Source organism: Nesoenas mayeri (assembly GCF_963082525.1).
Source record: "Nesoenas mayeri genome assembly, chromosome: 14".
Taxonomy (NCBI): Eukaryota; Metazoa; Chordata; class Aves; order Columbiformes; family Columbidae; genus Nesoenas; species Nesoenas mayeri.
Window position 1 is genome coordinate 7,511,033 of NC_137556.1, and position 24,568 is coordinate 7,535,600.

General features: G+C 49.5%; 3 protein-coding genes across 7 annotated transcripts in view; 2 read left to right on the top strand and 1 right to left on the bottom strand.

The window, feature by feature from the left end:
• Positions 1–15: 15 nt before the first annotated feature.
• On the top strand, positions 16–5,000 carry MRNIP (MRN complex interacting protein; the record flags this gene model as incomplete). Of its 3 annotated transcripts, none has more annotated exons than XM_080353503.1 (7): positions 16–89; positions 172–231; positions 1,559–1,656; positions 2,878–2,947; positions 3,235–3,365; positions 3,634–3,736; positions 4,225–5,000. In XM_080353503.1, the coding sequence occupies 7 exons, from the start codon at positions 30–32 to the stop codon at positions 4,810–4,812; spliced, it is 1,110 nt and encodes a 369-aa protein (XP_080209629.1). In that variant the 3' UTR covers positions 4,813–5,000. The 3 variants fall into 3 exon arrangements, with proteins under 3 accessions (XP_080209629.1, XP_080209630.1, XP_080209631.1); XM_080353504.1 differs by having other exon boundaries at positions 3,634–3,721; XM_080353505.1 differs by lacking the exons at positions 1,559–1,656; positions 2,878–2,947 and having other exon boundaries at positions 30–89.
• Positions 5,001–5,381: 381 nt separating this feature from the next.
• Positions 5,382–9,945, bottom strand: SQSTM1 (sequestosome 1). Of its 3 annotated transcripts, none has more exons than XM_080353573.1 (8): positions 9,675–9,945; positions 9,414–9,509; positions 8,380–8,609; positions 8,105–8,261; positions 7,556–7,642; positions 6,799–7,043; positions 6,330–6,537; positions 5,382–5,693 (listed from the first exon to the last, which is right to left on the bottom strand). In XM_080353573.1, exons 1-8 carry the CDS (start codon positions 9,850–9,852, stop codon positions 5,536–5,538), a joined length of 1,359 nt encoding a protein of 452 aa, XP_080209699.1. In that variant the 5' UTR covers positions 9,853–9,945; the 3' UTR covers positions 5,382–5,535. The 3 variants fall into 3 exon arrangements, with proteins under 3 accessions (XP_080209699.1, XP_080209701.1, XP_080209700.1); XM_080353575.1 differs by having other exon boundaries at positions 7,556–7,645; positions 9,675–9,944; XM_080353574.1 differs by lacking the exon at positions 7,556–7,642.
• Positions 9,946–17,424: 7,479 nt separating this feature from the next.
• Positions 17,425–24,568, top strand: part of MGAT4B (alpha-1,3-mannosyl-glycoprotein 4-beta-N-acetylglucosaminyltransferase B) — a gene marked incomplete at its 5' end in the record, with an annotated part of 51,090 nt that continues 43,946 nt past the window's right edge. The window contains one exon of the mRNA XM_080353324.1: positions 17,425–17,521. Coding sequence (XP_080209450.1) covers positions 17,425–17,521 — 97 coding nt within the window. The remainder of the gene's footprint in view (positions 17,522–24,568) is intronic.

Below are 24,568 nucleotides of genomic sequence, written 5' to 3' on the forward strand. Positions count from 1 at the left end.
AAGGCGCGCGTTGCCATGGCGGCGGCGGGATGGCGCAGCGGTTCTGGGTGCTGCGCTGCTGCTCCTGCCGCCGCTTCCAGGTGCAGCAGGTGCGTGCGGGCCGGGCCGGGGGACCGGGATCGGGACCGGGGTCGGGACCCGGCCGAGACTCACCCCCCTGTGCTCTCCTAGGCCAAGCGGAGCGGGAAGTGGAGCTGCAGCGTGTGCGGCCAGCGGCAAGCGGTGCAGAAGGTGAGGGGCCGGGGTGCGGTGAGGCTCGGGGGTTGGCAGTGGGGAGCCCCGGGGGTGGTGCACAGCCCTGTGGAGAGGTACAGAGCCCTATAGGGTGGTACACAGCCCTGTGGAGCGGTACAGAGCCCTATAGGGTGGTGCACAGCCCTGTGGAGCGGTACAGAGCCCTATAGGGTGGTACACAGCCCTGTGGAGCGGTACAGAGCCCTATAGGGTGGTACACAGCCCTGTGGAGCGGTACAGAGCCCTATAGGGTGGTACACAGCCCTGTGGAGCGGTACAGAGCCCTATAGGGTGGTACACAGCCCTGTGGAGTGGTACAGAGCCCTATAGGGTGGTACACAGCCTTGTGTGGAGTTCTCCAGGTTCCAGTATAGGTTGGGAAATTACATGTTAGAGAGCAGTGTAGGGGAAAGGGACCTGGGGGTCCTGGTGGACAACAGGATGACCATGAGCCAGCACTGGGCCCTTGTGGCCAGGAAGCCAATGGTACCTGGGGTGTATTAGAAGGGGGGTGGTTAGTAGGTCAGAGAGGTTCTCCTGCCCCTCTGCTCTGCCCTGGTGAGACCACATCTGGAATATTGTGTCCAGTTCTGGGCCCCTCAGTTCCAGCAGGACAGGGAACTGCTGGAGAGGGTCCAGCGCAGGGCAACAAAGATGATGGAGTGGAGCATCTCCCTTATGAGGAAAGGCTGAGGGAGCTGGGTCTCTTTAGTTTGGAGAAGAGGAGACTGAGGGGTGACCTTATTAATGTTTATAAATATATAAAGGGTGAGTGCCACGAGGATGGAGCCAGGCTCTTCTCAGTGGCAAACAATGATAGGACAAGGGGTAATGGGATCAAGCTGGAACACAAGAGGTTCCACTTAAATTTGAGAAAAAACTTCTTCTCAGTAAGGGTGACAGACACTGGAACAGGCTGCCCAGGGGGGTTGTGGAGTCTCCTTCTCTGGAGACATTCAAACCTGCCTGGACATGTTCCTGTGCGACCTCACCTGGGCGTTCCTGCTCCAGCAGGGGGATTGGACTGGATGATCTTTTGAGGTCCCTTCCAATCCCAAACATACTGTGATACTGTGACACTGTGAGAGGCAGTGGGGAGTCCTGGGGGGTGGCAGTGGGGAGCTCAGCGTGGCATTTAGCCCCACACAGGACATCACGCACTCAGCCCTATGTGCTCACTAAAATTCACGTGTCGGTGCTACCTGGGGTGAAGCCTTGCTTTGTGCTGTTTCCTTCTGGCTGCTCCCTAAGCCTTGTTTTTATTTTATTTTATTTTATTTTATTTTATTTTATTTTATTTTATTTATTTTATTTCTTTTTTCAGATTTATGGCCAAGGGTCTGGCCTGGACTGTAGACACCATGTCCAGAAATTAAACTTGCTGCAGGGCGAGGCAGAGGAAGCGATTGGTCAGACATATCGGTAGCGTGTTTAATCTTTATTTGCGTGTCTTCACACACTGGCTGCCTGTTACATACCCTGTTGCCCTGAAAATAAGACAGAGTCTTTTATGCATTTTTGCTCCAAAAGATGCTTACTCTTTTACATGTGTAGCTGCCTGGACGCTATTTAAATTGACTTTTTTGTGAACAGTAACTAGGGCTTATTTTTGGAGTAGGGCTGCTATTTCAAGCATCCTCAAAAATCCTGAAAAGTCATGCTAGGGCTTATTTTCAGGGTAGGTTTTATTTTCAGGAAAACAGAGTAATTTGAGCTCACAGGAGGGTTTTCTGTCCTGTTGTCACCACCTCATAGGACTAAGCTATTTGTTTGGTTTAGTGTCCTGGTGTGTTTCTTTTGACAATATTTTTTTTCAGATAGCTTTAGCTGATTAATAATTTGTAGTGGTCAAGTTTTTACCCACTAAAATGTATGCAATAGGGTTTGGATTTGTTTTGTTTTAATTGGTCTTTCTGATTTACTGTTTGATGAGATGACTGTGGAGATGGTGACCCATTTAGTTCAAGCATTTGAGTGTAATTCCTGCTGGGCTGGAAAATCTGAGTAGCACTTTCCTGTTTATTTCATCCTTAAATCTGTTTACAAATTGCCTAATCCTGAACTGGTCTTGAACTGGTCCAGCTTCCTTTTCACTCAAGGTTATTTTCAGAAATCAGTCAAAACTAGTTAGATAACTTTGCTGTTTATGTGCAGTGCTTCAGGGTTAAACTTCGGGAAGAAAACGCATTGTTTGTTCACTTTATCAAAATGGGTTCCTATTTCTTTTCTCAAAACATTGTGCAATTCAAAACATTGTGACATAACTTCCCTTTTTCTTTGGTTGCTTGGGATAGAATTAGTGGGTTTAAGCTCTTGTCCCAAAAGACACGCTATTATATCCCTAGTTATGTTCAATTAGAATTTATCATTTCTTGATTAGTGGCTTTGTATCAAACATGCTACTCTATTTGTATGGAGAGAATGAGGGCTACCCCCTAACTAGACATTTTCAGCTATTTGGACAATATATCTTGCAAATCCTTCATTTGACATCTGCTTTTCTCTAAATCCTTTTTTTTCTATGACATGTTACCTATCCGGTGTTCCTGTCCACGCTTTCTACCCAATCCCCTGTGCTATGACTGGATGTTTTGAAAATGATAAATTGACAGAAGTGTCTTCTAGCTTAAACATCTATTTTAGGTGTGCAGAAGAATCTGTAAATGCCAGAAAAAACATAGCAGCCCAACATGAAGACAGTTTGGTCCAGCAGGTAAGATACCTATAAAGCTGATGTAAATACTGGCTGAGGTGAATCAAAGTGAAATTGGTGATCGCTTTACGCAGGCTCAGAGAGCTGAAATAGTGTCTGTGATAAGACAGGTGCCAGCAAAGAGAATGAGATGTACACAGAAACTCTGCCCAATGGGCATGCTGGGAACACAATACAGGAACATGTGCTAAACTGACTTGTGATTTGAAGCATTCAGCACATACATGACAATGCCAAAAATGAGAAGCCTGTATTTTGCTGGTTTCAGTGATTCTCTGATATTGTAGGAGGGAACAGCAGAAGTCAGTCGCTGGAGTAAATACCTGGACAAGGACACTGAAGATCAGGAAGATGGGCAGGAGGAGGCAGAAAGACAACCGTTCTGTTCCCAGAGGAACAACACTGTGGAACACCAAAGGTACAGAACGAATATTTTTTCTTTTGTAATTCGTGCCCCTGAGTGGTGACATTTGGTTTGGAGGTGTGGGAGGTAGCTCACCTCTGATAGCTGAACAAAGTACAGGTTGCAATGTACAACCTGACCTGAGCAGGGGTTTGGTATTTGGGGGTAAAACTTCTCAAATTGCTAGAGCCATGCATTTTATAAATGTTTGTGGTGATTTGTGGAAAAAAAAAAATCATTGTGGAGCTAACCTGTCCTCTTTGTGAATGGTTTTGTTGGCTAGGAAACAGCAGAAGAGCTTCCGCTCCAGCGATGCTCAGGAGTATGCAGAGGAAAATGGAGATTTCCAGCTTGCCTACCGAGCCAAAAAGGTTAAAACCTCTGAGGTATTTTAGTTGCTGAAGATGCTTCCTACCCGTAAAACAAAACAGTCTTCTCCTGACCTCTTTCGTGTCATCATAATTTTGATGTTTTATGAGTCTTCCTCTGCTCTTCTGTTTGAATGACTGAGCAAAAGAAAAAACTGTGTCAGGAGTTTCTGTCTGAAAGGTTTTTGTCATGTGGTGTAAGCAGAGTGGTTGAGCTGGATTCTCCACCAGCACAGGTGCAAACTACGCTGCTTTGCTTTATGGCGCAGTGGCACCTGTGTAGTATGTGGTTATTATGGGATTACCTGGGGTCCCAGTGAAGTTGGGCTGCGTCTCCACAGCCCAGAGGTCACAGTTCCACCCAGTGCATCAGCCTCAGCTCTGCCTCAGGGGGCTGCTGAGAATTTGGGTGCATTTGAAGCACCTCAATGCTCTTTTTTTGCCTGCTTCTATGCAGCTTGGCTGTGGGTGCTGGATTTATAACCACGCTCTCTTTCTTCTTACAGCGCAAGAAATGTTTAGTAGCTGTGCATGCTCAGGATGATGGAGACGTTCCTGGAGTCAGTGTGGTTCCTGCTGTCAGTGAGTCTGTAGTGCCTGAGGAGAATACACAAACCTCAATTGTTTGTACCAAACCCTCCAAGTGGGAAAAATTTCTCTCATGTTCTGACAACTATAGTGAAGATGCTGCCAGGGTCACCTTGTCACCACAGGAGGGCAGTGGGAGGTTGGGGCTACACAGCACCACTGCAGCAGATGCTGGTATGACCAGCAGATGCTCAGAAAAGGTTGGAAGAACTCTACCTCAAGGTACAGGCTTTGAATTTAAAAAGTGTGTTGCTAGCACTGAGCAGCTCATCTCAGAACTGCCTGGCCCCATGGTGCCCAGCATCAGTCACTCAGTTGAGAAGAATGTGTTCAAAGAACCTCAGAGCCAACTGGTAAGGGCAGGAGCTGGTGTCTTGGAGACCACTGCAGGAAGGTGCTGCTTGGACAGCCCCAGAAGGACAAACACCCTCCATAACCCAAAGCCCAGTAGTGTTTCCTGTGAACCCCTGTTCTGCACAGGTGAGGAGTTTGATGATGATCTCTGAGAAGTTCAGGCATCTTTACTGTTACTTTCTTGTTTTTCCTCTATAGTGTATTTTTTATGTTGAATACTGACACAGGTTTGACCTGAAGATGGTTTTACTGTGAGCCTTACAGAACTGCACTATTAAATGTTTACTTGCTCTATGGCTGTGTCTGGGGAAGGGGTACAAGGGTGGAAAAGATCATTGCAGTGGGCAAGTACTAGGGTTACACTGTTGTCTACCAGCTTCATCAGCTAGAAGTAGGTCAGCTCAGGGGGAGAAAGCTCCAAGGATTCCTGGCCAGTACAACTGAATTCTGTGATTAATTTCCCATTACAGTTTTCCACTGTGCCACCTCTTTGTTTACATCTCCTATAGAAACCCTTTCTTCCAGAGCTGCAGAACAGGCTTCAACTGACCCAGCAAAGCATCTGATTTCTCACCAGAAGTATAGCCTTAATGGTACCCTAAGGTGTGTGCAAAAAGGCCTGCACTGCCTCTCACAAAGGGAGCTGCTTGGTGAAACCATGTACATAGCAAAGTCCTTTCCATCTTTTAAGTAATACAGCTGTGATACTTAAACACTCAGACTCATCATAGGAAGTAGTATTTATTTGTCTTCTGTTCTACAAGCACTTTGGAACAGGAGATAAAACTCTTAGCAGGAAGAAAGATGAACTGCTGAGTAAGTTGTACTGCATTGTTTGCTTTCAATTAGAAGGAAAGTGCTTTTTGTTACACAGACTACAAGTGAGGTGGCTGCTTGGAATACTGGATGGCATCTAGTGCTGCCCCGATGTCGCCGTTCTTTGTCTGCAGGAGTCGAGTGAGCCATCCACCCTCATCAGAGAAACCCATGGAGAGCATCTGGGACAGAGATTCAATGAGGCGAGGGTCTGCTTCTGTTGACAGAAGAATGGTTTAAAGTTTTAAGAGGCAAACCAGCCAAGGCTTCAATACCACACAGGAGGCTGGTTGGCACTAATCCTAGTAAATCTAGCATAGCTGGTTAAATGCTAGAAGACATGATCTCCTTTTATCTCAAACATCTGCACTCCCGGGAGACCAAGATACATAACCAGTTAAGTGCTGAGCCAGACTGAGCTGGCCGTGCTGTTGCTCTCAGTTAAGTGGCCTGGTGTATGCACTGTTACTGGCTCCCACCAGAAAAATGTGGTCCTAAAGTCACAGGATGTCCTAGTCTGCATCCTGCATTAAAGGGCTCTCTTCAAGAGTACACGGCAAGGACATGATTTAGGATACTACCTTTTTTCATGTTGCTTCAATGGCATATTAGTCTAAGGGCAGAAGTCTTGTTCAGACTTAGCTGCCCATGCTCAAGAGAAGACGCACCTGACTGTCTCTTAACAGGGTGCAAGAGCTGCCATACCTGTTAACAAAGTTATGGACAAGTTCAGCTGTAATTTGTGTGACCTTGGTTTCCACCATCTCTAAAAGCAGGTCTGCTCGTGTTGTGCAGGTTGGTAGTTCCCAAGTGAAATCAGTCTCAGTTATGAAACCTGCACACATTCTCCTACCTGGTGGGAGATGTGGGTAGAGTGCAGCTTCTCGCAGTCCTGTAGGTCCTGCTTGGGGAGGATCCTGAGAGACATCCAGGGAGCTCGGACCCTCTGTCTCTGGCATTTGCAGAGACTGTAGTTCACCTGTGGAAGGATCCACTTCTTTGGAAGATAAGTGGGTCCAGTCCTCATCACCCCCTGAAGAACTGCTGGACTCACTGTGTTCCTGAAATGCAAAGAACAAGGGTCCAGGTGCTGCAGTGCTTTCCAGGTAGGATGCATGCTCCTACTATTTGACTGTCACATGAAGAGTTACACCCACAAGAAGTCCCACCACCTTTGCAGCAAACCTGTGAAGCCAAGATGCTGTATATCACTTAATCCACTGACATCTTAATATTTCATCCCACAATACATGCTAAATGATTATCTACCTTCCTAGTAAAGCCACAGCAAGCTTATTAAATTAGTATCATAGTTCCTGTACCTGGGACTGGAAGCTGCCATCTTCCATTTGTGTGGGCACAGGATCGATTACCATGTCTTGTATCTGCTCTGCAACAGTATTTACTTCTGGAGCAGAATCTGTGTTATTCCAGTCTGGTCTGGTCTGAACATTTTGGTTAAGAGTACTGCCGCTCGCCTCAGCACTGTTCTTCTCTTGATTGGAAGAACCAGGAGTCACTTTGCTTCTCTGTCCTCCGTGTTCTACATCAATATCAACTTCAATGCCTAGAAATGCATTTGAGATGGAGAAAGTATTACAGATAATCTTCTAAAGCACAGTCATAAAAGAGCACAGATCAAGCCTACTCTAAATGCTGGAAGGTTTCTGTAATCCTACAGTTTGCAACATAACAAGTAGGATTTAAAACAAAACATTCTTCAAATAGTTAAGCACCATGTTCCTCTAGACAGACACGCCATGCATTCAGAGGGTCAGGGCACAACTGTCCACATAAGCCAGGCAAAATCTTGAGTCACCTCTGACTTCAAATTAGTGTTACAGTGGTGACACGTTAAATGACATCCTCTCTCATTTCCTTCTGAAGGTGGCCTCTCAAAAGGTACCAAGTGGCTGTTCTAAGCCCAGGCATTACTAGTACCAGGAGTAAATGAAGCCTTCAGAGCTTCATAGAGTGAGGTAGTTCTGGTATCAGTCACAACAGCTGACTGCTGCTCCTGTTAAAAGGACCTTTAAGCCAGTCCCAGAGATTAGGACAACAAACCATGAAGTCACTTACCCAGGGGGCTCAGAAAAGCTGCAACACTCTCCCCAACATTCTTTAAGAAGGTGACATTGGGGTCCTGAGGCTGGCTGTTAGTAGAAGCTTCTAGAAAAACAACTTCTGTTAGCACACATAGAAGCTCAGAGGGAAAGAGCATCTACAGTGTATCCCCGGGATCTTGGTGCTCGTTCCCTGTCACTCACATACACTGCAGAACAAAGGCAGTACAGTGACAAAAACTCTGAGCTACCTCTGGAACAGAAAACCAGTGGCATTAGCAATGTTAAGGCTCATTAGTCATGCTGAAAGGCAGATCTGGAGCAGTGACATGCTTGACCCAACAGCTCAGCTCTGTTTCGTTCCAGATAGCCTCTCTGCATCCTCATCTACTGCACAGGCCCAGGCATGCCTTACAATAAGCCCTCTCTGCACTGAAAGGTGCTAATTACACTTCAGGCAAATTCATTTAGTTTCTATGTCTAATTTTCCACCCAGATTCCACCCTGTGCTGCACAACCTCAGCTAACGTGACTCCACCACCCCCTTCACTAGGGCATCTCTTACCTTCCGCAGCAGGTGGACTGGATGCTGCACCACCAGCCTGGGCTTGTTCAGAGTTCGGGCATGGAGCTGCAGGGCCAGGATATCCCCAGCAGTGCATCCATGGGAAGGGTGGAACACCATGCCGCATTTTACGGAGCCAGCGTCCTCGGGGAAGCCACTGTAAAGGGTAACGTCCATGTGACTGTTCACACAGCCAGATTCTGAGTAACTGAAACTTATGACTTAAATTTGAGTAATATCCCATTCACTAGTTCTCCTCCATAGATTTTGCTCACCTCAAATGGATTTAGCAGTGGACTTTGAAACATCACCATGTTGTGCTCCTTGTGGATACCTTTACCCTCGCAGGTGCTGCACAGGTCATAGTCTGGACAGACAGTGCACTTGAACCTGGCACCCACCACCGCTCCTTCGCAGCCATCACAGATGACATTGGGGTGCACCATGTCACGGGGAGGCTCCTGGCTGCACTGCGAACGATGTTCCCGCCTGCACTCCTTTTTCTCTATTAAGGAAAGGAAACTTTGCATCAATAACGAGGTTACTATTTAAAGGCTGGAAATCAGGCAGAGGAGAAGGAAGCACAAACAGCCCTTGTCAGAGCAGTATTGACTTACTAGGTCAGTTTATTTTTACACTAGCTGCCAAACAAGCTAGAGGCATGTAGAACTTAAACCAAGTGCAAAGGGGTTTCGCAAAGATACCTGCTCCTCAAACAGAGCATACCTTATCCTTAATAGTCTCTTGGCATGTTTATTTTAGATTAGTGTTGCACTATCCCATCTGGCTTCTCGTCCCACCATCCTAAGTGCTGCAAGAACACAATGTTTCTGGAGAGGGAGTTACAACAGGTGACAATGGGGGCAGCAGCACAGTCTCATTAGATGGGCTGCAGATTAAGCTTTGCAGGTATTTCTGTGAACAGAACGGACTAAGCAGCAGCGATGCATTGAATAAGCTGGAATTAAAGCTTCCTAACACACTGTTGTGAATATTAAGATGCCAGTGTCAGGCCAGCGTTTCCAGGGAGCCAGCACAACAACAGTGGCTCGCATTGGGCCAGCTGAGATGACGGGGCAAGGAGGAAACTTGTGATCTGTTTACTCCACACCTCAGCAGGGAGGATTTATATCCTGGCAAACTACCCTGCCCTTTATTTAACCTCCCCTCCGAAGGCTGCAGGTTACACCAGGCCCTTGAGGACAAAGGGGAGGGCTGGTGCTTGTTTTGCCTGTTCTCAGAGCCCCGCCGGCCAGCGCACAGTGCTCAGCCAGAGCCCCGCTCCCACCCTTCGGAGCCGTGCAGGTACCTTTGATGTAAACACGGAAGATGCCGTCCTGCACGTAAGGCATCGCCATCTCTAGCTCCTCGTCGGTGGAAAAGGCAATCAGGTCCCCGTCTTCATCTGAGAAGGGTAAAAGTGCAGGATTAGTGCCCGGTGAGGTGTCACAGGAGGCAGCGAACCGGGAACGGCGGGGACAGCCCGGGGGCTGGGCAGCCCCGCGCCTTCCCACCCCAGGGCCACCTGTCTCGGGCTCTGACCCACAGAGGAGCCCCCCGGCCCGCTCACCCTTGTAGTGCATACGGAAGGCGGGCGGCGGCCCGGCCCGCAGCAGCCCCTGGAAGAGCTCGGCGACGCGGTCGTGGATGGCCTGGTAGCGGGCGGGCGGCGGCAGGGAGAAGCGGCGGATCTCGCGGGCCGCCTCCTCCTTGCCCAGCAGGTAGGCTTTCACCGTCAGCGCCGCCATGGCTGTGGCGCAGCAGGAATTGCGGTCGGGAGCCGAGAGGAGGTCGGGCACAGGCGGTGGCGGGGCAGGAGGCGGCCTGTGCGCCGCAGCCTTATAGCGCCGCGGGGCGGGGCCCGCTCGGCTGTGCGCTCGCCCCGCCCCCAGGGGTAGGCCCCGCCCCCGAGTCCCGGGTTAAGAATGCTCCGCCCTCGGCTTCTAGGCTCCGCCTCCCGTGGACTAGGCTCCGCCCACCAGGCCGAGGGTTCGGGTCCCGTTCGTCCCCACGCCGTGGGCACGACACGCTCTTCATGTTGTCCAGCGCAATGCGGTAAATGTTCACTGGCGTGTTTCGTGCCGCCAGAAAATCTGTGAATGCCTGGCAGTGGCCTCGTTTGCTGTCTGCCCTGCTCACCCCCTGTGAACAGCACCTGTGCGGGGGTTTGCACCCCTCGCTGCGGTCAGGGCAGTGCCAGGGGACACAGCGGTTTGAGGTGCTGAGCACAAACGCATCTGTGGTGCCTGAGCAGCTGGGAGCGAGTGCGGTGTCAGTGCTTTCTGGGTAGCTGCACCACCTCCAGCACCCGTGGGTGGGGAGACATGACCACAGGTCTGCTGTGCGCCATGGGGCGACCCCAAACGAGTCCCCATTGCTACCTGCAGCAGCCGCCACTCTTAGGCAGGGCATGTGCTAACGCAGCTCCCAGCCATTCCTCTCCACCTTCAGCATCAGGGCAAGCAGAGCCCAGCCCAGGCAGCCCCATGGAGGTGGGGAGCCGTGTGCCTGCCCCGCTCCTGCCGCGCTGGGGGGACCCGTCAGAGGGTTCGCATGCTCAGCATGGCAGGAATAAATAACTCTTCAGCTCATGCTCTTCCCTGAACCCGGTGTTTTGGAAAGGGGTCTAAAAATAAAGATACTAGTATAAACACAACTGACATTAAAGAGGATGTTCTGGGGGCTTTCCAAGTCGGCTGGCAGCAGTATTTTCTTGCAGATCAGATAGAGTTGACAGGCCTCTTAATCTGGCCACAGGAGAGTCCAGCTGGCAGAACATACCATCTCCACCATCCAAGTGTAATTAAATAAAGATGGATCAATGATTATTAGGTTCCTTGTTGGTGTTAATTTCCTCTCACCCAAGGGTCTGACCACTCTGACTCCTAGTGACATATTTCTTGGTTTAGATTATAAAACCTAAGGAGAAACTGTGTCATGATTTATCATCTTCTGCAATCAAGAGAAAGATAAGTTTTAATTTTCATCATGGAGATTTTTTTTTTTTTGACCTAAAGTATCCATGTTAGAACACTTGACCTTCTGTATAGATAAATCTTTGGCATATGTGTGGCAATTTTAAAATCATTACACTTTTCTGGAAAATAGTATTTACAGTGAAAAGGGTTGCCCTTTTAGCTTAAAGAGTTTTCTAGGAATTTCAGTATCCAGGTATGACATGGCAAATATTCCACCATGAAGTGATGAGTTAAACTTTAAACATATGCAGATTCGGGTTTAAGCATGAATGACGCTATACAGGGAATGATTCACCAGGTTTTACACTATGAGATATTGAAAGGTTTGGGTGCACAGCAAAGATATATTGTGCTCACCTTTCACCTCTTTCCTGTGTGTATCCTTACTTCTGAAAATGTCAGTGAAAGTTGCTGGCTTGACATCATTGGATTATGGTTTTTGTTCCTGAAATCAGAAGAGGAATGGCAGGGCATGCAGTATGGGACACTCTGCCATTGTCATACCTGCCTTGCCAAGCGTCACCTCCAGCACGTCCATCACGTGTCCTGTTTCTGAGGACCCCGATGGCCAGTTTTAGTCTCGTTTGTAGAGCCAGAGACTTGTCTTTTGGGACCCAGCCTCTGCACATTCATTCCTCAGGCAGTGATCTGCTGCCAACCCAGCCAGAACCAATCCCCCATTCCCCTCTCCATCACTCTTCCTGGGTGTTGGAGGCACAGTGGGTTGTTCTCATGTTCCTGGGTCTTTTCAAGCCAGTTATGTGTCCACATTAATTAATGCATTTATAATTATCAGGTGATTCACAAAATTAAAACCAGAAATCTAAGGCTTCCTCTGTGTGAACTTTAATCCAGTTGGCAAATATGGAAAGGGCCAAAAGCCAAAGGGAATTTCCCTTCTCCTGGTGGGGAGTGCTGAGTCACGCTCGGCTTTCTGGTCATTACATCATTCACTTTTACAAAACATAAGGAAAACAAAGCTTTCACCAGCCTGCTGTGAGCTTAGCTCACGGATCACGAGACGGGGGTGACTCAGTGAATCGTCTCCCCCTCCTCCTCTTCCTCCTCCTCGAGGTCAGTGATTTCCTCCCAGTGAGCCCTTCTCCAGCTCAAACCTCAGTGTTTCCTATTGCCCCCAGCCCTGGGACGTGCCTCTCAGCCCCCTGGAGAGGCCATGTGAGCAGCTGTGCTGCATTCTCACGTATTTTGTGTGTATATATATGTAATTATGTTTTTCCTTCTGTTTGCTGGAGGATCTGGGTTTTGGCATTCCTGGTCTGAAGCCTTGGTTGTGTGGATGTTTTCTTACGGTTCTTTAGGAATCGCATAGTAACCCTGCCCAAAAAGTGTTTTGTCAGTCTTAGCTTCTGAGCAGCCAGCTTGACACAGGGATATAGCAAAGGAACAGCAGAGGGGATGGGAAACAAAGCTGCTCAAGTTTAAAATTTCAGGGTTACAGAGGGAAGGCTCAAAAAGGAGCAGTCAGTATCCCTGCAGTGCTCTGCTTTCTCTCTACACCCACTTTCTGCTGAGAAGTGTTTAAAAATAGTTGGTGAGATTCTTGCTTTGAGGACACGATCACCAGAAATTCTCCTTATGTCCAAGCTTTTAATGTTTGCAGTAAAGTCTTGGTGGGATGAGGGTGGGGGTGAGGAGCGTTCCCAGCCTTTTCCTGGCTTGCAAACCACAACAGAGGCTGAGGATGGTTTTCCAGAGGGAATATTTCCCAAGCCATCACTCCAGCCTGAGGCCCCATCGCTGCCCCCGCACTCCCGGCGGGCAGTGGGAGGGAGGGTTTGGGAAGCACCCCCAGCCCTGGCAGCTTGCGGTGATGTGGGGCAGCGCAGAGCGGCAGCGGTCAGATGCTCACCGGGCTGGACCGGCTGCCACAGTGCACACGCCGTCACGGTGTCACACGCTCCTTCCAGAGGCTTCTGGAGAGGTGCAGGATCCTCGGGACACATCAGGTCAGATGCTGGTGACTCAGCCCGGTCCCGTGATGGGTTTCCTCCTCCTCCAGCCCATCACAATCGCTGTTCACCGCCCGATGCAGAAACCCTCCTTCCGCCACAGCGCAGGCAGAAGTGAAAGCTGAGAGTGTTTTGCTGTCTCATTTTGGAGGCTGAGTTTTCCTGAAGGTTGGCTCTGCCACGTCAGGTGTTTACACGGGTTCAGCACCATTGCTTATTGGCGCGATGTGAAACTTTCAATGGCAGAAAACTCTGGGACAGCTTTTTCATTAAGACAGCGGAACCGGTAGAGAAAATAGGTGGAGAACAGGCAAAAAGTGCAAGTACACTATGGGTACCATGCAAATATGTAAAGATTTTGTGTTCCCAAAGGTCAGAAGCAACTTTTTGCAACCTACACTAATTGCTTGGGGAGAGTGTTACTTTGAGGACCTGACTTGCAGCTTTTGCCCTGGATTAAAGCATCAAGGTGTCAACACATGGAAGGCAAGCGCCCTGTTGTGATGTTCATCTCTCATGCTAAGGAGAATTTGGAAACATTTGTTCTGCCATGAAACAAGCCCTGGTGTTGTCTGAACACATCAGCCTGTGAAACACACGAAAATGAAGTTACTTTGGTTTATGAGAAAATAGCAAGGGCTCTTTGTTTAATGCAGCCTGGGAAGGATGGAGCCTGACCTACTCACAAATGGGCCAAACTCCAGAGCCAAGCTCCTTAGGAAGCCTGATAACATCAGCTATAAATCTGGATTACATTTTGTATCTAGACCTAATACATGTTTTATCTTTCTAAATTTTGTAATAGCTTCAGGACCTGTGGATTACTATTAGAGTGCTTTGGGAGGAAGGTCCTAATTTCTGCAGCGTGCTCAGGCTTGCCAACATCAGCTGTTCGAAGATCATGAGATCCCCTTAGAAACCGCCTTCTCTCTGTTTATTTGCTGCTGGTGTTTTGAGTCCCTGCAGCTCATATTTTAGACTTTGCTCTGCCAAAGGACCAAGGCTCGAAACTTGCTTCTTAAAAAAAAGAATAAAATCCAAAACTGGGATAAGAGGGAGGGACTTCAAGAATAAAAGGGAACTTTGCAGGTCTGATATAAAAACTGTGAATACTGGTCATTTTGCTTCATCCCTTCCTTTTTCCAAGGGAGCCCAACGTTTTTGTCATGTGGGGACAGCATAAAGCTCAATCATTTATTCAGAATTTTATTAAGACAAAGCATAACAGCAGAAATTAGATTAAGCTTTATCTTTGGGAAAGAGCCTAATTAATAGTCTTGGAGAAATTATTAATGTGATTCTGTTCTTTTCTGCTGCAGATGCACCGCGTATCCCAAGCGGTAGGAGTGTTTTGCACATCCAAAAATAAACACCCAACATCTGATGCACTAAAACATGTCACGTTATTGCTGTAAACGCTTTAGTGACAGCAGGATTTCACACGCCTTTCCCACAGGCGGGTCTTACTTGGCTGCTCTCTCTGGAAGGTTTTTGCCATTAATTTCTGTGAACCATTGGCTGGCTCCTGGGTTTAACATGTAGGTTTAAAGTGAGAAAGCAAGCATGCTGGGTGGGACAGAGCTTCTGGGGCTTGTTTGCTCTGCTCTAATGGTGGAAATGCTGTTGGTGGTGTGGTTGAGGCTTTCCCTGCAGCCCAGGAGCAGGTGCAGGTGGGTGTGCTGGGTGGGGGTCTGAGCCTGGGGACGTGGCTGCTCTTTGTAGAGCCAGTCAAACCCCCGAGGGCTCGGCTGCTCTGAGACATGGGCCGTGCTGCTGCCTCACAATCTGCAGGAGATGGTCTCTTAGGCAGTGCCTTGCAAAATCCAGGTGAGGAAGCACAGATCCAGCCTCCCTTGTTTTGTTTTCAGTATTCCCAAGAGTGATGTTCAACGCATTTACCTAGTCAGTGTGAGCAACGGTCTGTGCTGGGGCCCCACATCTCCTCACTGGCTTCACACAGGGGACGCAGAAACATTCGGTGCCATCCTAAGGGCTCCCTCTGCCGATTTCCTTCCCAGATATTCTCAACACTGGGAGAGGGCTTTTCAAGATTCAAAAAATGTGGATCAATTTATTAACTAGAGAAGAGTACGGTCAAGAGCACCTCCTGCACAAATGGGCAATCTCTGCTTTTCCATGTACATGTGTCTTTCAACAAGGCACATGTATCACCCAGAGCACCCCTTCACCGCTCACCTCTCCAGAAGGAAAAGGACTTAAAGCCTGAGGAGCCCTTTGCTGGTTTTCGCTGTTTTGGGAGGATTCCCGTGTTTGCTGGAGCACTGCCTGGAGGAGATGTCCCCACGGAGCCCAGCACATCCCTGCATGATGCCCAGTCCAGTTCTAAGGCTGTGGCTGAGCATCACCGAGCGCCTGCATCGCTACTTCTGCCTCTGGCACAGGCACTCTCTAATTGACCCAAACATTTCAGACAACAGACTCTGATCTCTGGAAGCCAGTGCTACAATATTTACACGTCTGAGAAATATTTACTTACTGAAAGAGGTCAAGGGAATGGATGATGATCACTAGCTGGAGAAATTATGTACCCGTGTATGGAGCACATGAGTTGCCACCTCCTGTTTGACCTCACAAACAGCTGCAGAAGTAAGTTCAGGCAACAGAGGCACATAAATTCAGCCTTTCAAACCCAGCCTCACTGTACAGCTCCTTGTGGTCTATAATGAAATAAATCTGGAGCCATTAACAGGAAAAAACATGAGCAAAATAATTTTTAAATCTGATTTCTTCTGTCCTTCATCCGGCCAAGCTGCTTGAGGCTGTAACCCCTGAATGCCAGGTCCTTTGGAGAAGTGATGATGTCCTTCCAGATGGCAGCTTCCATTTGCGATATTCATCCGGCATTGATTTTCTCTCAATAGACATTAAATGCTGTTTCCTTAACCATTCCCTTAACCATTTCTGCTACTGCAGAAATGGCAGCAAATACACACTGTGTGGTTATGGGGGCTGCTGCGCCCCAACCTTGTGCTGCACACCCCCACCAGCTGTGCACACCCCCCCACCAGCTGTGCACACCCCTGTATGCAGGGCCATGGGGTCACCCCTGTGCCTGGAGAACAGGAGTTGAGGGGAGACCTTCTTGCTCTCTACAACTGCCTGAAAGGAGGTTGTAGCAAGAGGGGAATTCGGTCTCTCTTCCTGAGTAGAAAGCGACAGGATGAGAGGAAATGGCCTGAGGTTGCACCAAGGGAGGTTTAGATTGGATAATGGGAACAACTTCTTCATAGAAAGGGTTTTCAGGCATTGGAACAGGCTGCCAAGGGAAGTGGTGGAGTCACCATTCCTGGAGGGGCTGAATGGATGTGTAGATGGGGTTCTTGTGGATATGGTTTAGTGGTGGACTTGGCAGTGTTGGGTTAATGGTTGGACTTGATGATCTTAAATGTCTTTTGCAACCTAAATGATTTTATGATTCTCAGGGGCTGAGCACACACCTCCATCCATAGGCATCCATGCACACCCCAGGTGATGGGAGTCATTTCCATACATCCCATCGCAGAGAGCTGCCAACACACAGGGCCATGCACACCCTGCGTCTGAGTGCCAACGCGCACAGCCCCATGCCCAGAGATGTGCACAGCCCCATGCACATATACAGATGCATATGCACACACGCAGATGTATGGAACAAGGCACACGCATACACACAGAGACATATGGACCCAGGCAGACACATGCACAGAGACATATGGACCCAGGCATGCGCACACAGACATATACATATGCATAGACCCTGCAGGCATCCATAGCTGTGTATGTATCTTTGTATGGATATATTTATGTGCACAGGTAGGTGTGTATACATATATATGGATGAACCAAGTATATACGTATCTACGTTTATATATGTAACTCATGAATGCGCGTACACACGCGCGCGCTAACACACACGCGTGCGCTAACACACACGCGCGCACACATACACACACCCACACCCACACTCACACACACACACACACACACACACACGCACGCACACACACGCACACGCACACACACACACACACACACACACACACACACACACACACACACGCACTCTCTCACTCCCCCGGGCCGCCGCAGCCCCGCGGTGCCCCGCACGGGGGCGCCCTCCGCCCGCTGCCGCCCCGCCCTTGGCCCCGCCCCCTCAGCAACGCCCTTTGGCCCCGCCCCCGCGGCAACGCCCCGTTGGCCCCGCCCCGTTAGCCCCGCCCGCCCGCCCGGCGCGGCCCGGCCCGGCGCGGGCGCTCTCTGCGGGCGGGGGCTGCGCCCCGTTCTGCCCCGTTCCGCGCTCACCGGGGCCCCCGGGGCCGCTGAGGCCGCGCCGCGCCCGGGACATGCGGCCGCCCCCGCCGGCGAGGAGGCGATGAGGCTCCGCAGCGGCACGGCGCTCACGCTGCTGCTCGGCTGCCTGTGCGCCCTGCTCTCTCTCTCCTGGTACGGCGCCTTCGGCGGGCACAAAGGTAAGGAGGCTCGGCCGCCTCCGCCGGGGGGGCCTGGGGCACGGTCGCAGCGCTGCCGCCAGGGGTCGAGATGGGGGAGACTCCGGGAGCCGGGCCCGGCTGAACCCCGGGCGTCCGGTGCGATCCGGAGCTGGGGTAATCCTGCGGAACCCGGGGCATCCTCTACGATCGGGACCCGGCGGGATCCTGTGCGCCCCAGACCGGCCCCAGCCTCCGTGGGACCGTGACCCGTGGAACGCCCGGTGCGGGCGTGCCCGTGCCCAGCAAGGCAGGAGGGGCCGGGGGTCCCTGCGCGTCTCCGGGACGCGCTGTGGCCTTGGGCGCCCACGGAGGATGGGGGGGCTGTGGACTGGCGGGCGTGTTGGTGTCTTGGCCGGATTGCATTGGGCTTCACTTTGGGGATGCACTTCTTTACACCCCCAAGTTTATGGCGAAAATCTTCGTGGGCGATGGGAACCACGCAGGTTAAATCCTCGTGCGGAGGTGGTGATGCCAGCAATCGGGGGAACTGCTGGGCTGGAGGGTCTCAGGGCAAACTAGAGGTGAGGGGAAATAGGAGCAGCCCTGCCCTCTCTGCACCATGCGCGGCTCTTGTGGCTCGATGCTGAGACCCGTAACTTAAGAGCGTGTAGGACGGGTGTGAGGGCTACTGGCTTCAGCACTTGAATATCGGTGCTGGTTTTGTACCAAGTAGGCGGCTGCAAAGCAGGGGTGCAGGGCCCCATCCCGCCAGTGCTGCAGGGGAATCCCACAGAGATACCGCAGAGTTGCTCACTGCTGGCTTTTCCTGACAACATAATAGTTGCTTTTCCCCATCCTGTTGTTCACTAAAGTAGCGTGTAGGATTTATTCTGTCCTGAAGGACAATTCTGCTAGTTGCTTCTGAATTGTGTATCTGTCTCATGTATGGGTGCGCTACCTCTTGCACTTGTGCTAGTCACTCAGCTCTTCCAGTTCTTGCAATTTTATAAGTCGTTAAAGGCGGGTGGTCCAGCCGTCCAGCCCTTTCTTCCCACTTGCCATGCAAGCATCTCTCCCTGCTACAGGTGAGAAGCAGCTTTTGCTGAGTGTAAGACGTGACCTGCTTGATGGTTTTGCAATCCCTCGGCACACCACGCACGGTCACAAGGTGCAACCTGTGTATGGTGCAAGGCTGGTGTCAGGGGTGGGCCAGCACTGGGGGAAGGTTTATTGGCTCCGGTGGGCAGGATGACATGAGCCCATGTAGGTGCCCGTTCAGCCCTGGCAGCGGGGTGGGAGCACCTGGGATGTGTCATCTCCTGTCAGCTGCAGGTACCTGGAAGGCAGCTGCCTGGGCTCTTCTGCCTCATTCATCTGCTGAAGGGCTTTCCAGTCATACCGCTCACATGGTGTAAATCTCAGCAGAGCTGCCTCCCACAGAGGCTGGGATAACAGGTGTTTGTAACACAGGGGTATCACTGGGGGGTCAGTTATCTTCTGCTCATAGGATTTTTAACTGGACAAAATATTTGCACAACCAAGTGTTGCTGTGTGCACTTTCAGCCAGAAATGCCAGGCTGTGATAAGTGGTGCAGGGGCAGAGGGGCGCTCGGGGAGCTGCTTTCTTGTGGTTACTGCTGGGTGGTTGCTTTGCTCGCGGCTCCCTCCTGTAAAAAGAAGTGAAAACAGCACGTAGTGCTGCACGGGCTCTGAGCCGTCAGGCACTCCTGGGTGGCAAACCCCTCTAGGTAGTTTGTACCATCTGGACTGTGTCGTCCTTTGACTCATTTTTAACTAGTAGCTTTTCCACATTGCTCCTTCAAGTGCCAAAATAATAACCTTGGGTACCACTGTCCCTGTCCTTCTTGGTAGGACCCTGCCTGAGATACTTGTTTTCCTCTGGCAGCAACAGATTGTCACTTGCAAACAGCGGTCGCTACACCAGGTCACAAGTAACTCGGGCTGTGTCAGCACAGCGGGTTTCCGGCTATTATGGTCATTTACGTATCAGGTTGTTATTCAGTGCAGAGCTGGAGAAGACCTTGAGAGGTCATTCAGTCCATCTCCTGCCCCTACGCAGGATCAGTGATAACCAACCTCTTCCTGACAGATGTTTGTTGTATTCATTCTTAAAAACCTCCAATGACAGAGATGCCTGAGCTCCCTGAGCAATCTATTTGACATTTAACAGCCTTCCCGTTAGATTTTTCTTATGATCTGAACAAAAATGTCTTTTCCTTCTTCTTGGTTTCATGATTGCTTTTCTTTTTCCATTTATTGGGCGCAGGCGAAAAGTTCCTTCCTTGCTTCTTTGCAGGAGCCTGTTAGATATTTGGAAGTTACTACCGTATCTCCCCTTAGTCCTTGCCAGTATCGATTGAACCATGCTGGTTCCTTTGATCATTCTTTTTAGGTCATGTAGTCTTGGTCTGCAATTGTTACTCTCTTCTGGACCATCATCCTTCATGGAGTGATGCTTAACCTGTGATACAGGACTGAAGCTGCTGCCTTATTTTTGCACTGAAGAATACGGGATTACTTCGGGTCTTTTACATATAATGATCCCGTTTATACATCCCAGGGTGTTTGCTTTTTATTTTTACCACAGTTTTGTTGTTGTTGTTGGGGTTTTTGTTTGTTTGGGGGTGTTGTGTTTTTTGTTTATTGCTTTTTCCCATTGACCCTTTAGCCACTCATCTCCAGAACTTTTCCTGCTTTCCATTCCGCATCTTGTATTTGTCTGGTTAATTATTCTTACCAAACCGCATTACGTCACGCTTGCCTTGTTGAACCGTGTCCTTTTTTTTTTCAGCTGCTTCATCTAAAGTGTCAGGCTTGTTTTGAATTCTGATCTTGTCCTCACACAGGCTTGCAGTCCATCTCAGCTTGGTGTAGCCTTCAAAGGCAATCAGGGTGTTTTCTCTGCCATCATGAGAGTCGTGGATGAAAACACTGAGTGGTGTCAGATCTGGGATGGGTTCTCTTGGAACCCACTTCTGTGAGGTCCCTGCAGTCTGTGCTCAAAGAGCAATGACCAGGTCGGGGTGGTCCTCCCAGCAGTGCTGTACCCACCTGAAGGTGGCTGAGTCCAGCCCCTCCATCCCTACCTGCATTATGGGCATGTCCTGTGAGACACTGTCAGAGATCTCTGAAATCTTTGTTTCTGCTCCCCTTCCTCCAAGCCCTGGTACCCTGTCAAAGAAAGAAATCTGATAGGTTTGATGTGATTTGTTCTTGATAAACAGAGGTTAGCTCTTGCTCTAGTCCTCTTTGTCTTCTAAGTACTTCAACTGAAATTAAACTGATTATTCCGTAATTTCCTGGATCCTCTTTATCCCCATCCCCTTATTTTTCAAAGACAGGCTTTGTGTTTGCCAGTCCTCTGTAACATTAGCCATCCCCTGTTTGCACATGGAGACAATTCTCAGTGATCCTAAGCTCCTCACATCATTGCATTCTGGGGAAGGGTGGCAAGGTGTCTGCATTGCATCTGATGGAGAATAAAATGATATTCAAACACCTGTAAAGCGTAGCAGAGCCTGTTTGTCTTCCTGCTCTGTGTTGGGAGGACAAAACAATTCGTTGAATGAAAATAAACCAGGTCAAATCAGCTCTAGAGCTGCTTTTCTGTGACCAGTGCAGGGTTTGTTTACCCACTAATGGTGTTTTGCTGTGCTGTGGTTATTAGTAAAGTTTTGACCTCGTGGTCTGCGAAACCAGATGCTGCCTCTTTCCAATTATAAATGAGGTTTGAAATAATCTGCTGGAGCAGGAGGAGAGAAGGGCAGCCTCAAATAGCACAACCAGTCACCCGGGTGGCCGATGTCCAGCATCATGGGGCGTTTTGGAGGAGGACCATGTGCTGTGCATCATGGTGGTGGGTGCCTTGGCCAACGTTCAATATTCTCTCTTTGCTGATTTTAGGTTTAGGTATGGTGTAACTCTCAATAAACAACAGCTGCCTTGGAAGAAGCTCTTCTGTAACCTGCTGTCATAAGGTGGACCTGTAGGGCTTAACTGTGGTGGGCGACCTGCAGATCAAGCCTTTGGGAAGGCATGGGCAGGGTTGGCCAGTAGGGTGTCCAGTGTGGGGGCTATAGGGGGTGTTTTACTGAGGGCTCAGTAAAAACGAGCAGCTTTCATGACTTTAGATAAGTCACAGGTGCAGGTGGGATGAAGGCAAACAATTTAACCTACTTTCAATTGAGCTGTGGTTTTTTTCCTTTCCAATGATGAAAACTGTTCAGTTCTTATCCATAATGTTTGTTCTTATCTTGACTGATCGACCAGCAGTGTACTGTCTTTCCAGCCCTTCTCTTTTCCCTTTGCAGCCTACTCCAGAGCCAAAAATGCTGCAGGATATTTGGTTTTTAAGTGTTTGGGTTTTTTATTAAATAGGAAATTCTAAACCTGTGTGAACCTTGTAGGAGGCTCCCAATGTGCTACCCCTTGGAAGAGCTGAGTTTTGAGCTTGGGATTGGGTACAGCTGTGTAGCTTGGGGTGGGCTCTGTACCCACACTGCCTGTGCAGGTTTCTCACAGCAGGTTTTTTCCCCCCTCAGATTTCGATGATTTATAGTTAACCAATGCCAGACAGCTCCAGATTTCCATTGTAAACCGCAGCTATGGGCACCTCCATACCTATAGATTTGCCTGCAAAGCGTGGTTGCTCTTTGCATAGTGGCTTCACAGCCCTAACATCATTTTGACCATGCGGTATTTTGGATGCTCGTCCTGTGGGAGCTGTTTTTCCCATGGCTGCCGTGCAAGCGCTTCAGACTCAATGTGCACAGCTCCTTGAAGGACTCACTGCCCATCCCGGGCAGGTATCTCAGTGCAGGTTTGAGCGCAACGTCTCTCCCTGGACTTGTGAAGGTGGTGGGGAGCGCGATGCCGGGATGTTGGTGATTGCGGGGCTCCAGCTGCAGCAGGGACGTTGCTCTGGTGCCCATTGTAGCCGGGCAACCTCAGGCAGCATCTCCATAGAGAAATATTGCTTGTTCAGTGCCATGCACAGCAGGATACTCTGCTCGCTTGCGGTGTCCTTTGTGGGAAGCAGACTTTGTCCCGGAGGGAAGTTCGTCTGAGTGTGTTTACAAAGTCTCCTTATGTAATGCGTAAAAGCCGTGAACGCTAATCCGCTCTAGCAGCAGCAGAGTCATAGCTTCTGATATTGCTAAATACAACCTGTGTCTTGCGGCACCTGGGGGTTCCCGCTGCTTTTTCATGTCTGTTACCTGTGCCAGCTTGACTTGAGGTTTTTGCAGTTCCTTGGAGGTCTTGGGCACAGGCTGCAGCTGGATGGGTGAGAGTGAAAGCCATGGCCTGAGCTGGGCTCATTTCACTGCAACCCCTGGAAGTATTTACTAGGAGAAGAGATGCTGGTAATAGACCCAGCATGTGCTTCTGATGGCTGAGGACGTGCAGACAGGGACCTGGCTGAGGAACCATAAAGTTTGGAGGTCTGTCATTAAAATGCATGGCAAATAAAAAGATGTGCAGGAGCATTTCTGAGAGCTTTTACTTGGCCTATGTGACACTCAGCAGGCATTGTGTGTAATTGGTGGCTGGAATGCAGCAGCATTTGTAAAACTACCCTGCATATGATTTGACCACATTCATCCCAAGAGCGAGGGACACTATACAATCTATTGATATGCATTTAGCAAAATACATCTTTCATTCTCTGGAGTCACCTGTACTTCTGTTTTTATTTCTTTGCTGGTTTTGTCAGGTCTTTAAGCTGGGCTCTTGACTTGTACTGCACATGCACTTGTCCGTGTCCCCTTGCTGCTCCAGCGATCGGAGCTGCAGTTGTGTGGTGGAGCTGAAGTTACTGCAAGTGGAAAAAGGCTTTCTCCTAACCGGGACAGTGCTCCCCCACGCAGGAGACTTGGATTTGGGTCCTTGCTGTGCCGTGTCCCTCCCAGTCTTGGGAAAGTCAGTCAGCTGGTTTCACGCCTCTGTTCCCATCTAGTCTCTGGGGACAGTGACATCTCTTGTCACAGGGGTTTGGAGGACGCAGATGCGGTTCTGTGACAGCAGGGACTGAGTCAGTGCGTAGGAGAGGAGTGGGCAGAGCCGGTCAAAACACACAAATCAAGTACTTCTCTTGGTTCACTTCTGTTACAGAACAAAACCCTGTCTAATTTGTGATTCCCTTTGATTCATCTTAAACAAATAATTGATTTGCGCTTATATCCTGAATGTTCATTGATTATTCACTTAGTGTCTAATGTAAAACACATCTATAGCTAGCTGGTTTAAGCGAAGCTGCCAGTCATCTCCAGAAAGCTTTGAAGCTGCTAAGTGATGGAGAAGTTGCTTTGACAATAGATTGGGCACGGCTGCTAGCAGGCTCCTGCGGGTAGGCTCAGCTTATCTGCGGTTGTCTGTTCACAAAACCCAAACCAGTTCCCAAAGTACCACTTTCTCAGTTCATAGTGTAAAGAAACATGAACAAATATCCATCCTTGGGCTGTCTGGCTTGGCACAGGGATCCATATCCCCCGGCGCTTTGCAGGAGACCTTTGCAGGGTTGGGGCCAAGCCACCTGCCTGAAAGTGTTTGGAGATGAAGCTTTATGTTTCACATGAAGATTTTCCATATCATTATCATGCCAGTTGTAATTTTGATGTTTTATTTTCCACAAGACGAAGCTCAAGAGGCTGGTGTAGCTCCGTGGGGCTCGGTGGTTGGAGAGGGCTGCTGTGGTGGCAGAAGTCACTGGTCAAATGAAAGGATTATGGAAACTATTAAAATAAGGAAAGGGCTTTGGGGGGGGCTGGCAGGTGAACATTGATAGAAGGAGAAGCTTTTTGAGGTGTGCCAATCAAGCATCTGCCTAACGGCTTCCTGCTTCAGGGAGAGGACCGTTGTCTTTGATGGAGGGAAATGCATGTTTTTCTGCCTTTGTTATGTGACTTGAAGCATAGCGGGCTTTGTATTCAGCAATGCCCTTCTTGGGTTTGTTTTCAAGCTCACATCAAGTGCTTCTTGCAAAGCAAGAAATCTGGGAAGGGCAGATTTCTGTTTTAAATCGTCTCTTTCTGCGTTAATTGTGGCACTGGCTGCTTCTGCTGCTTT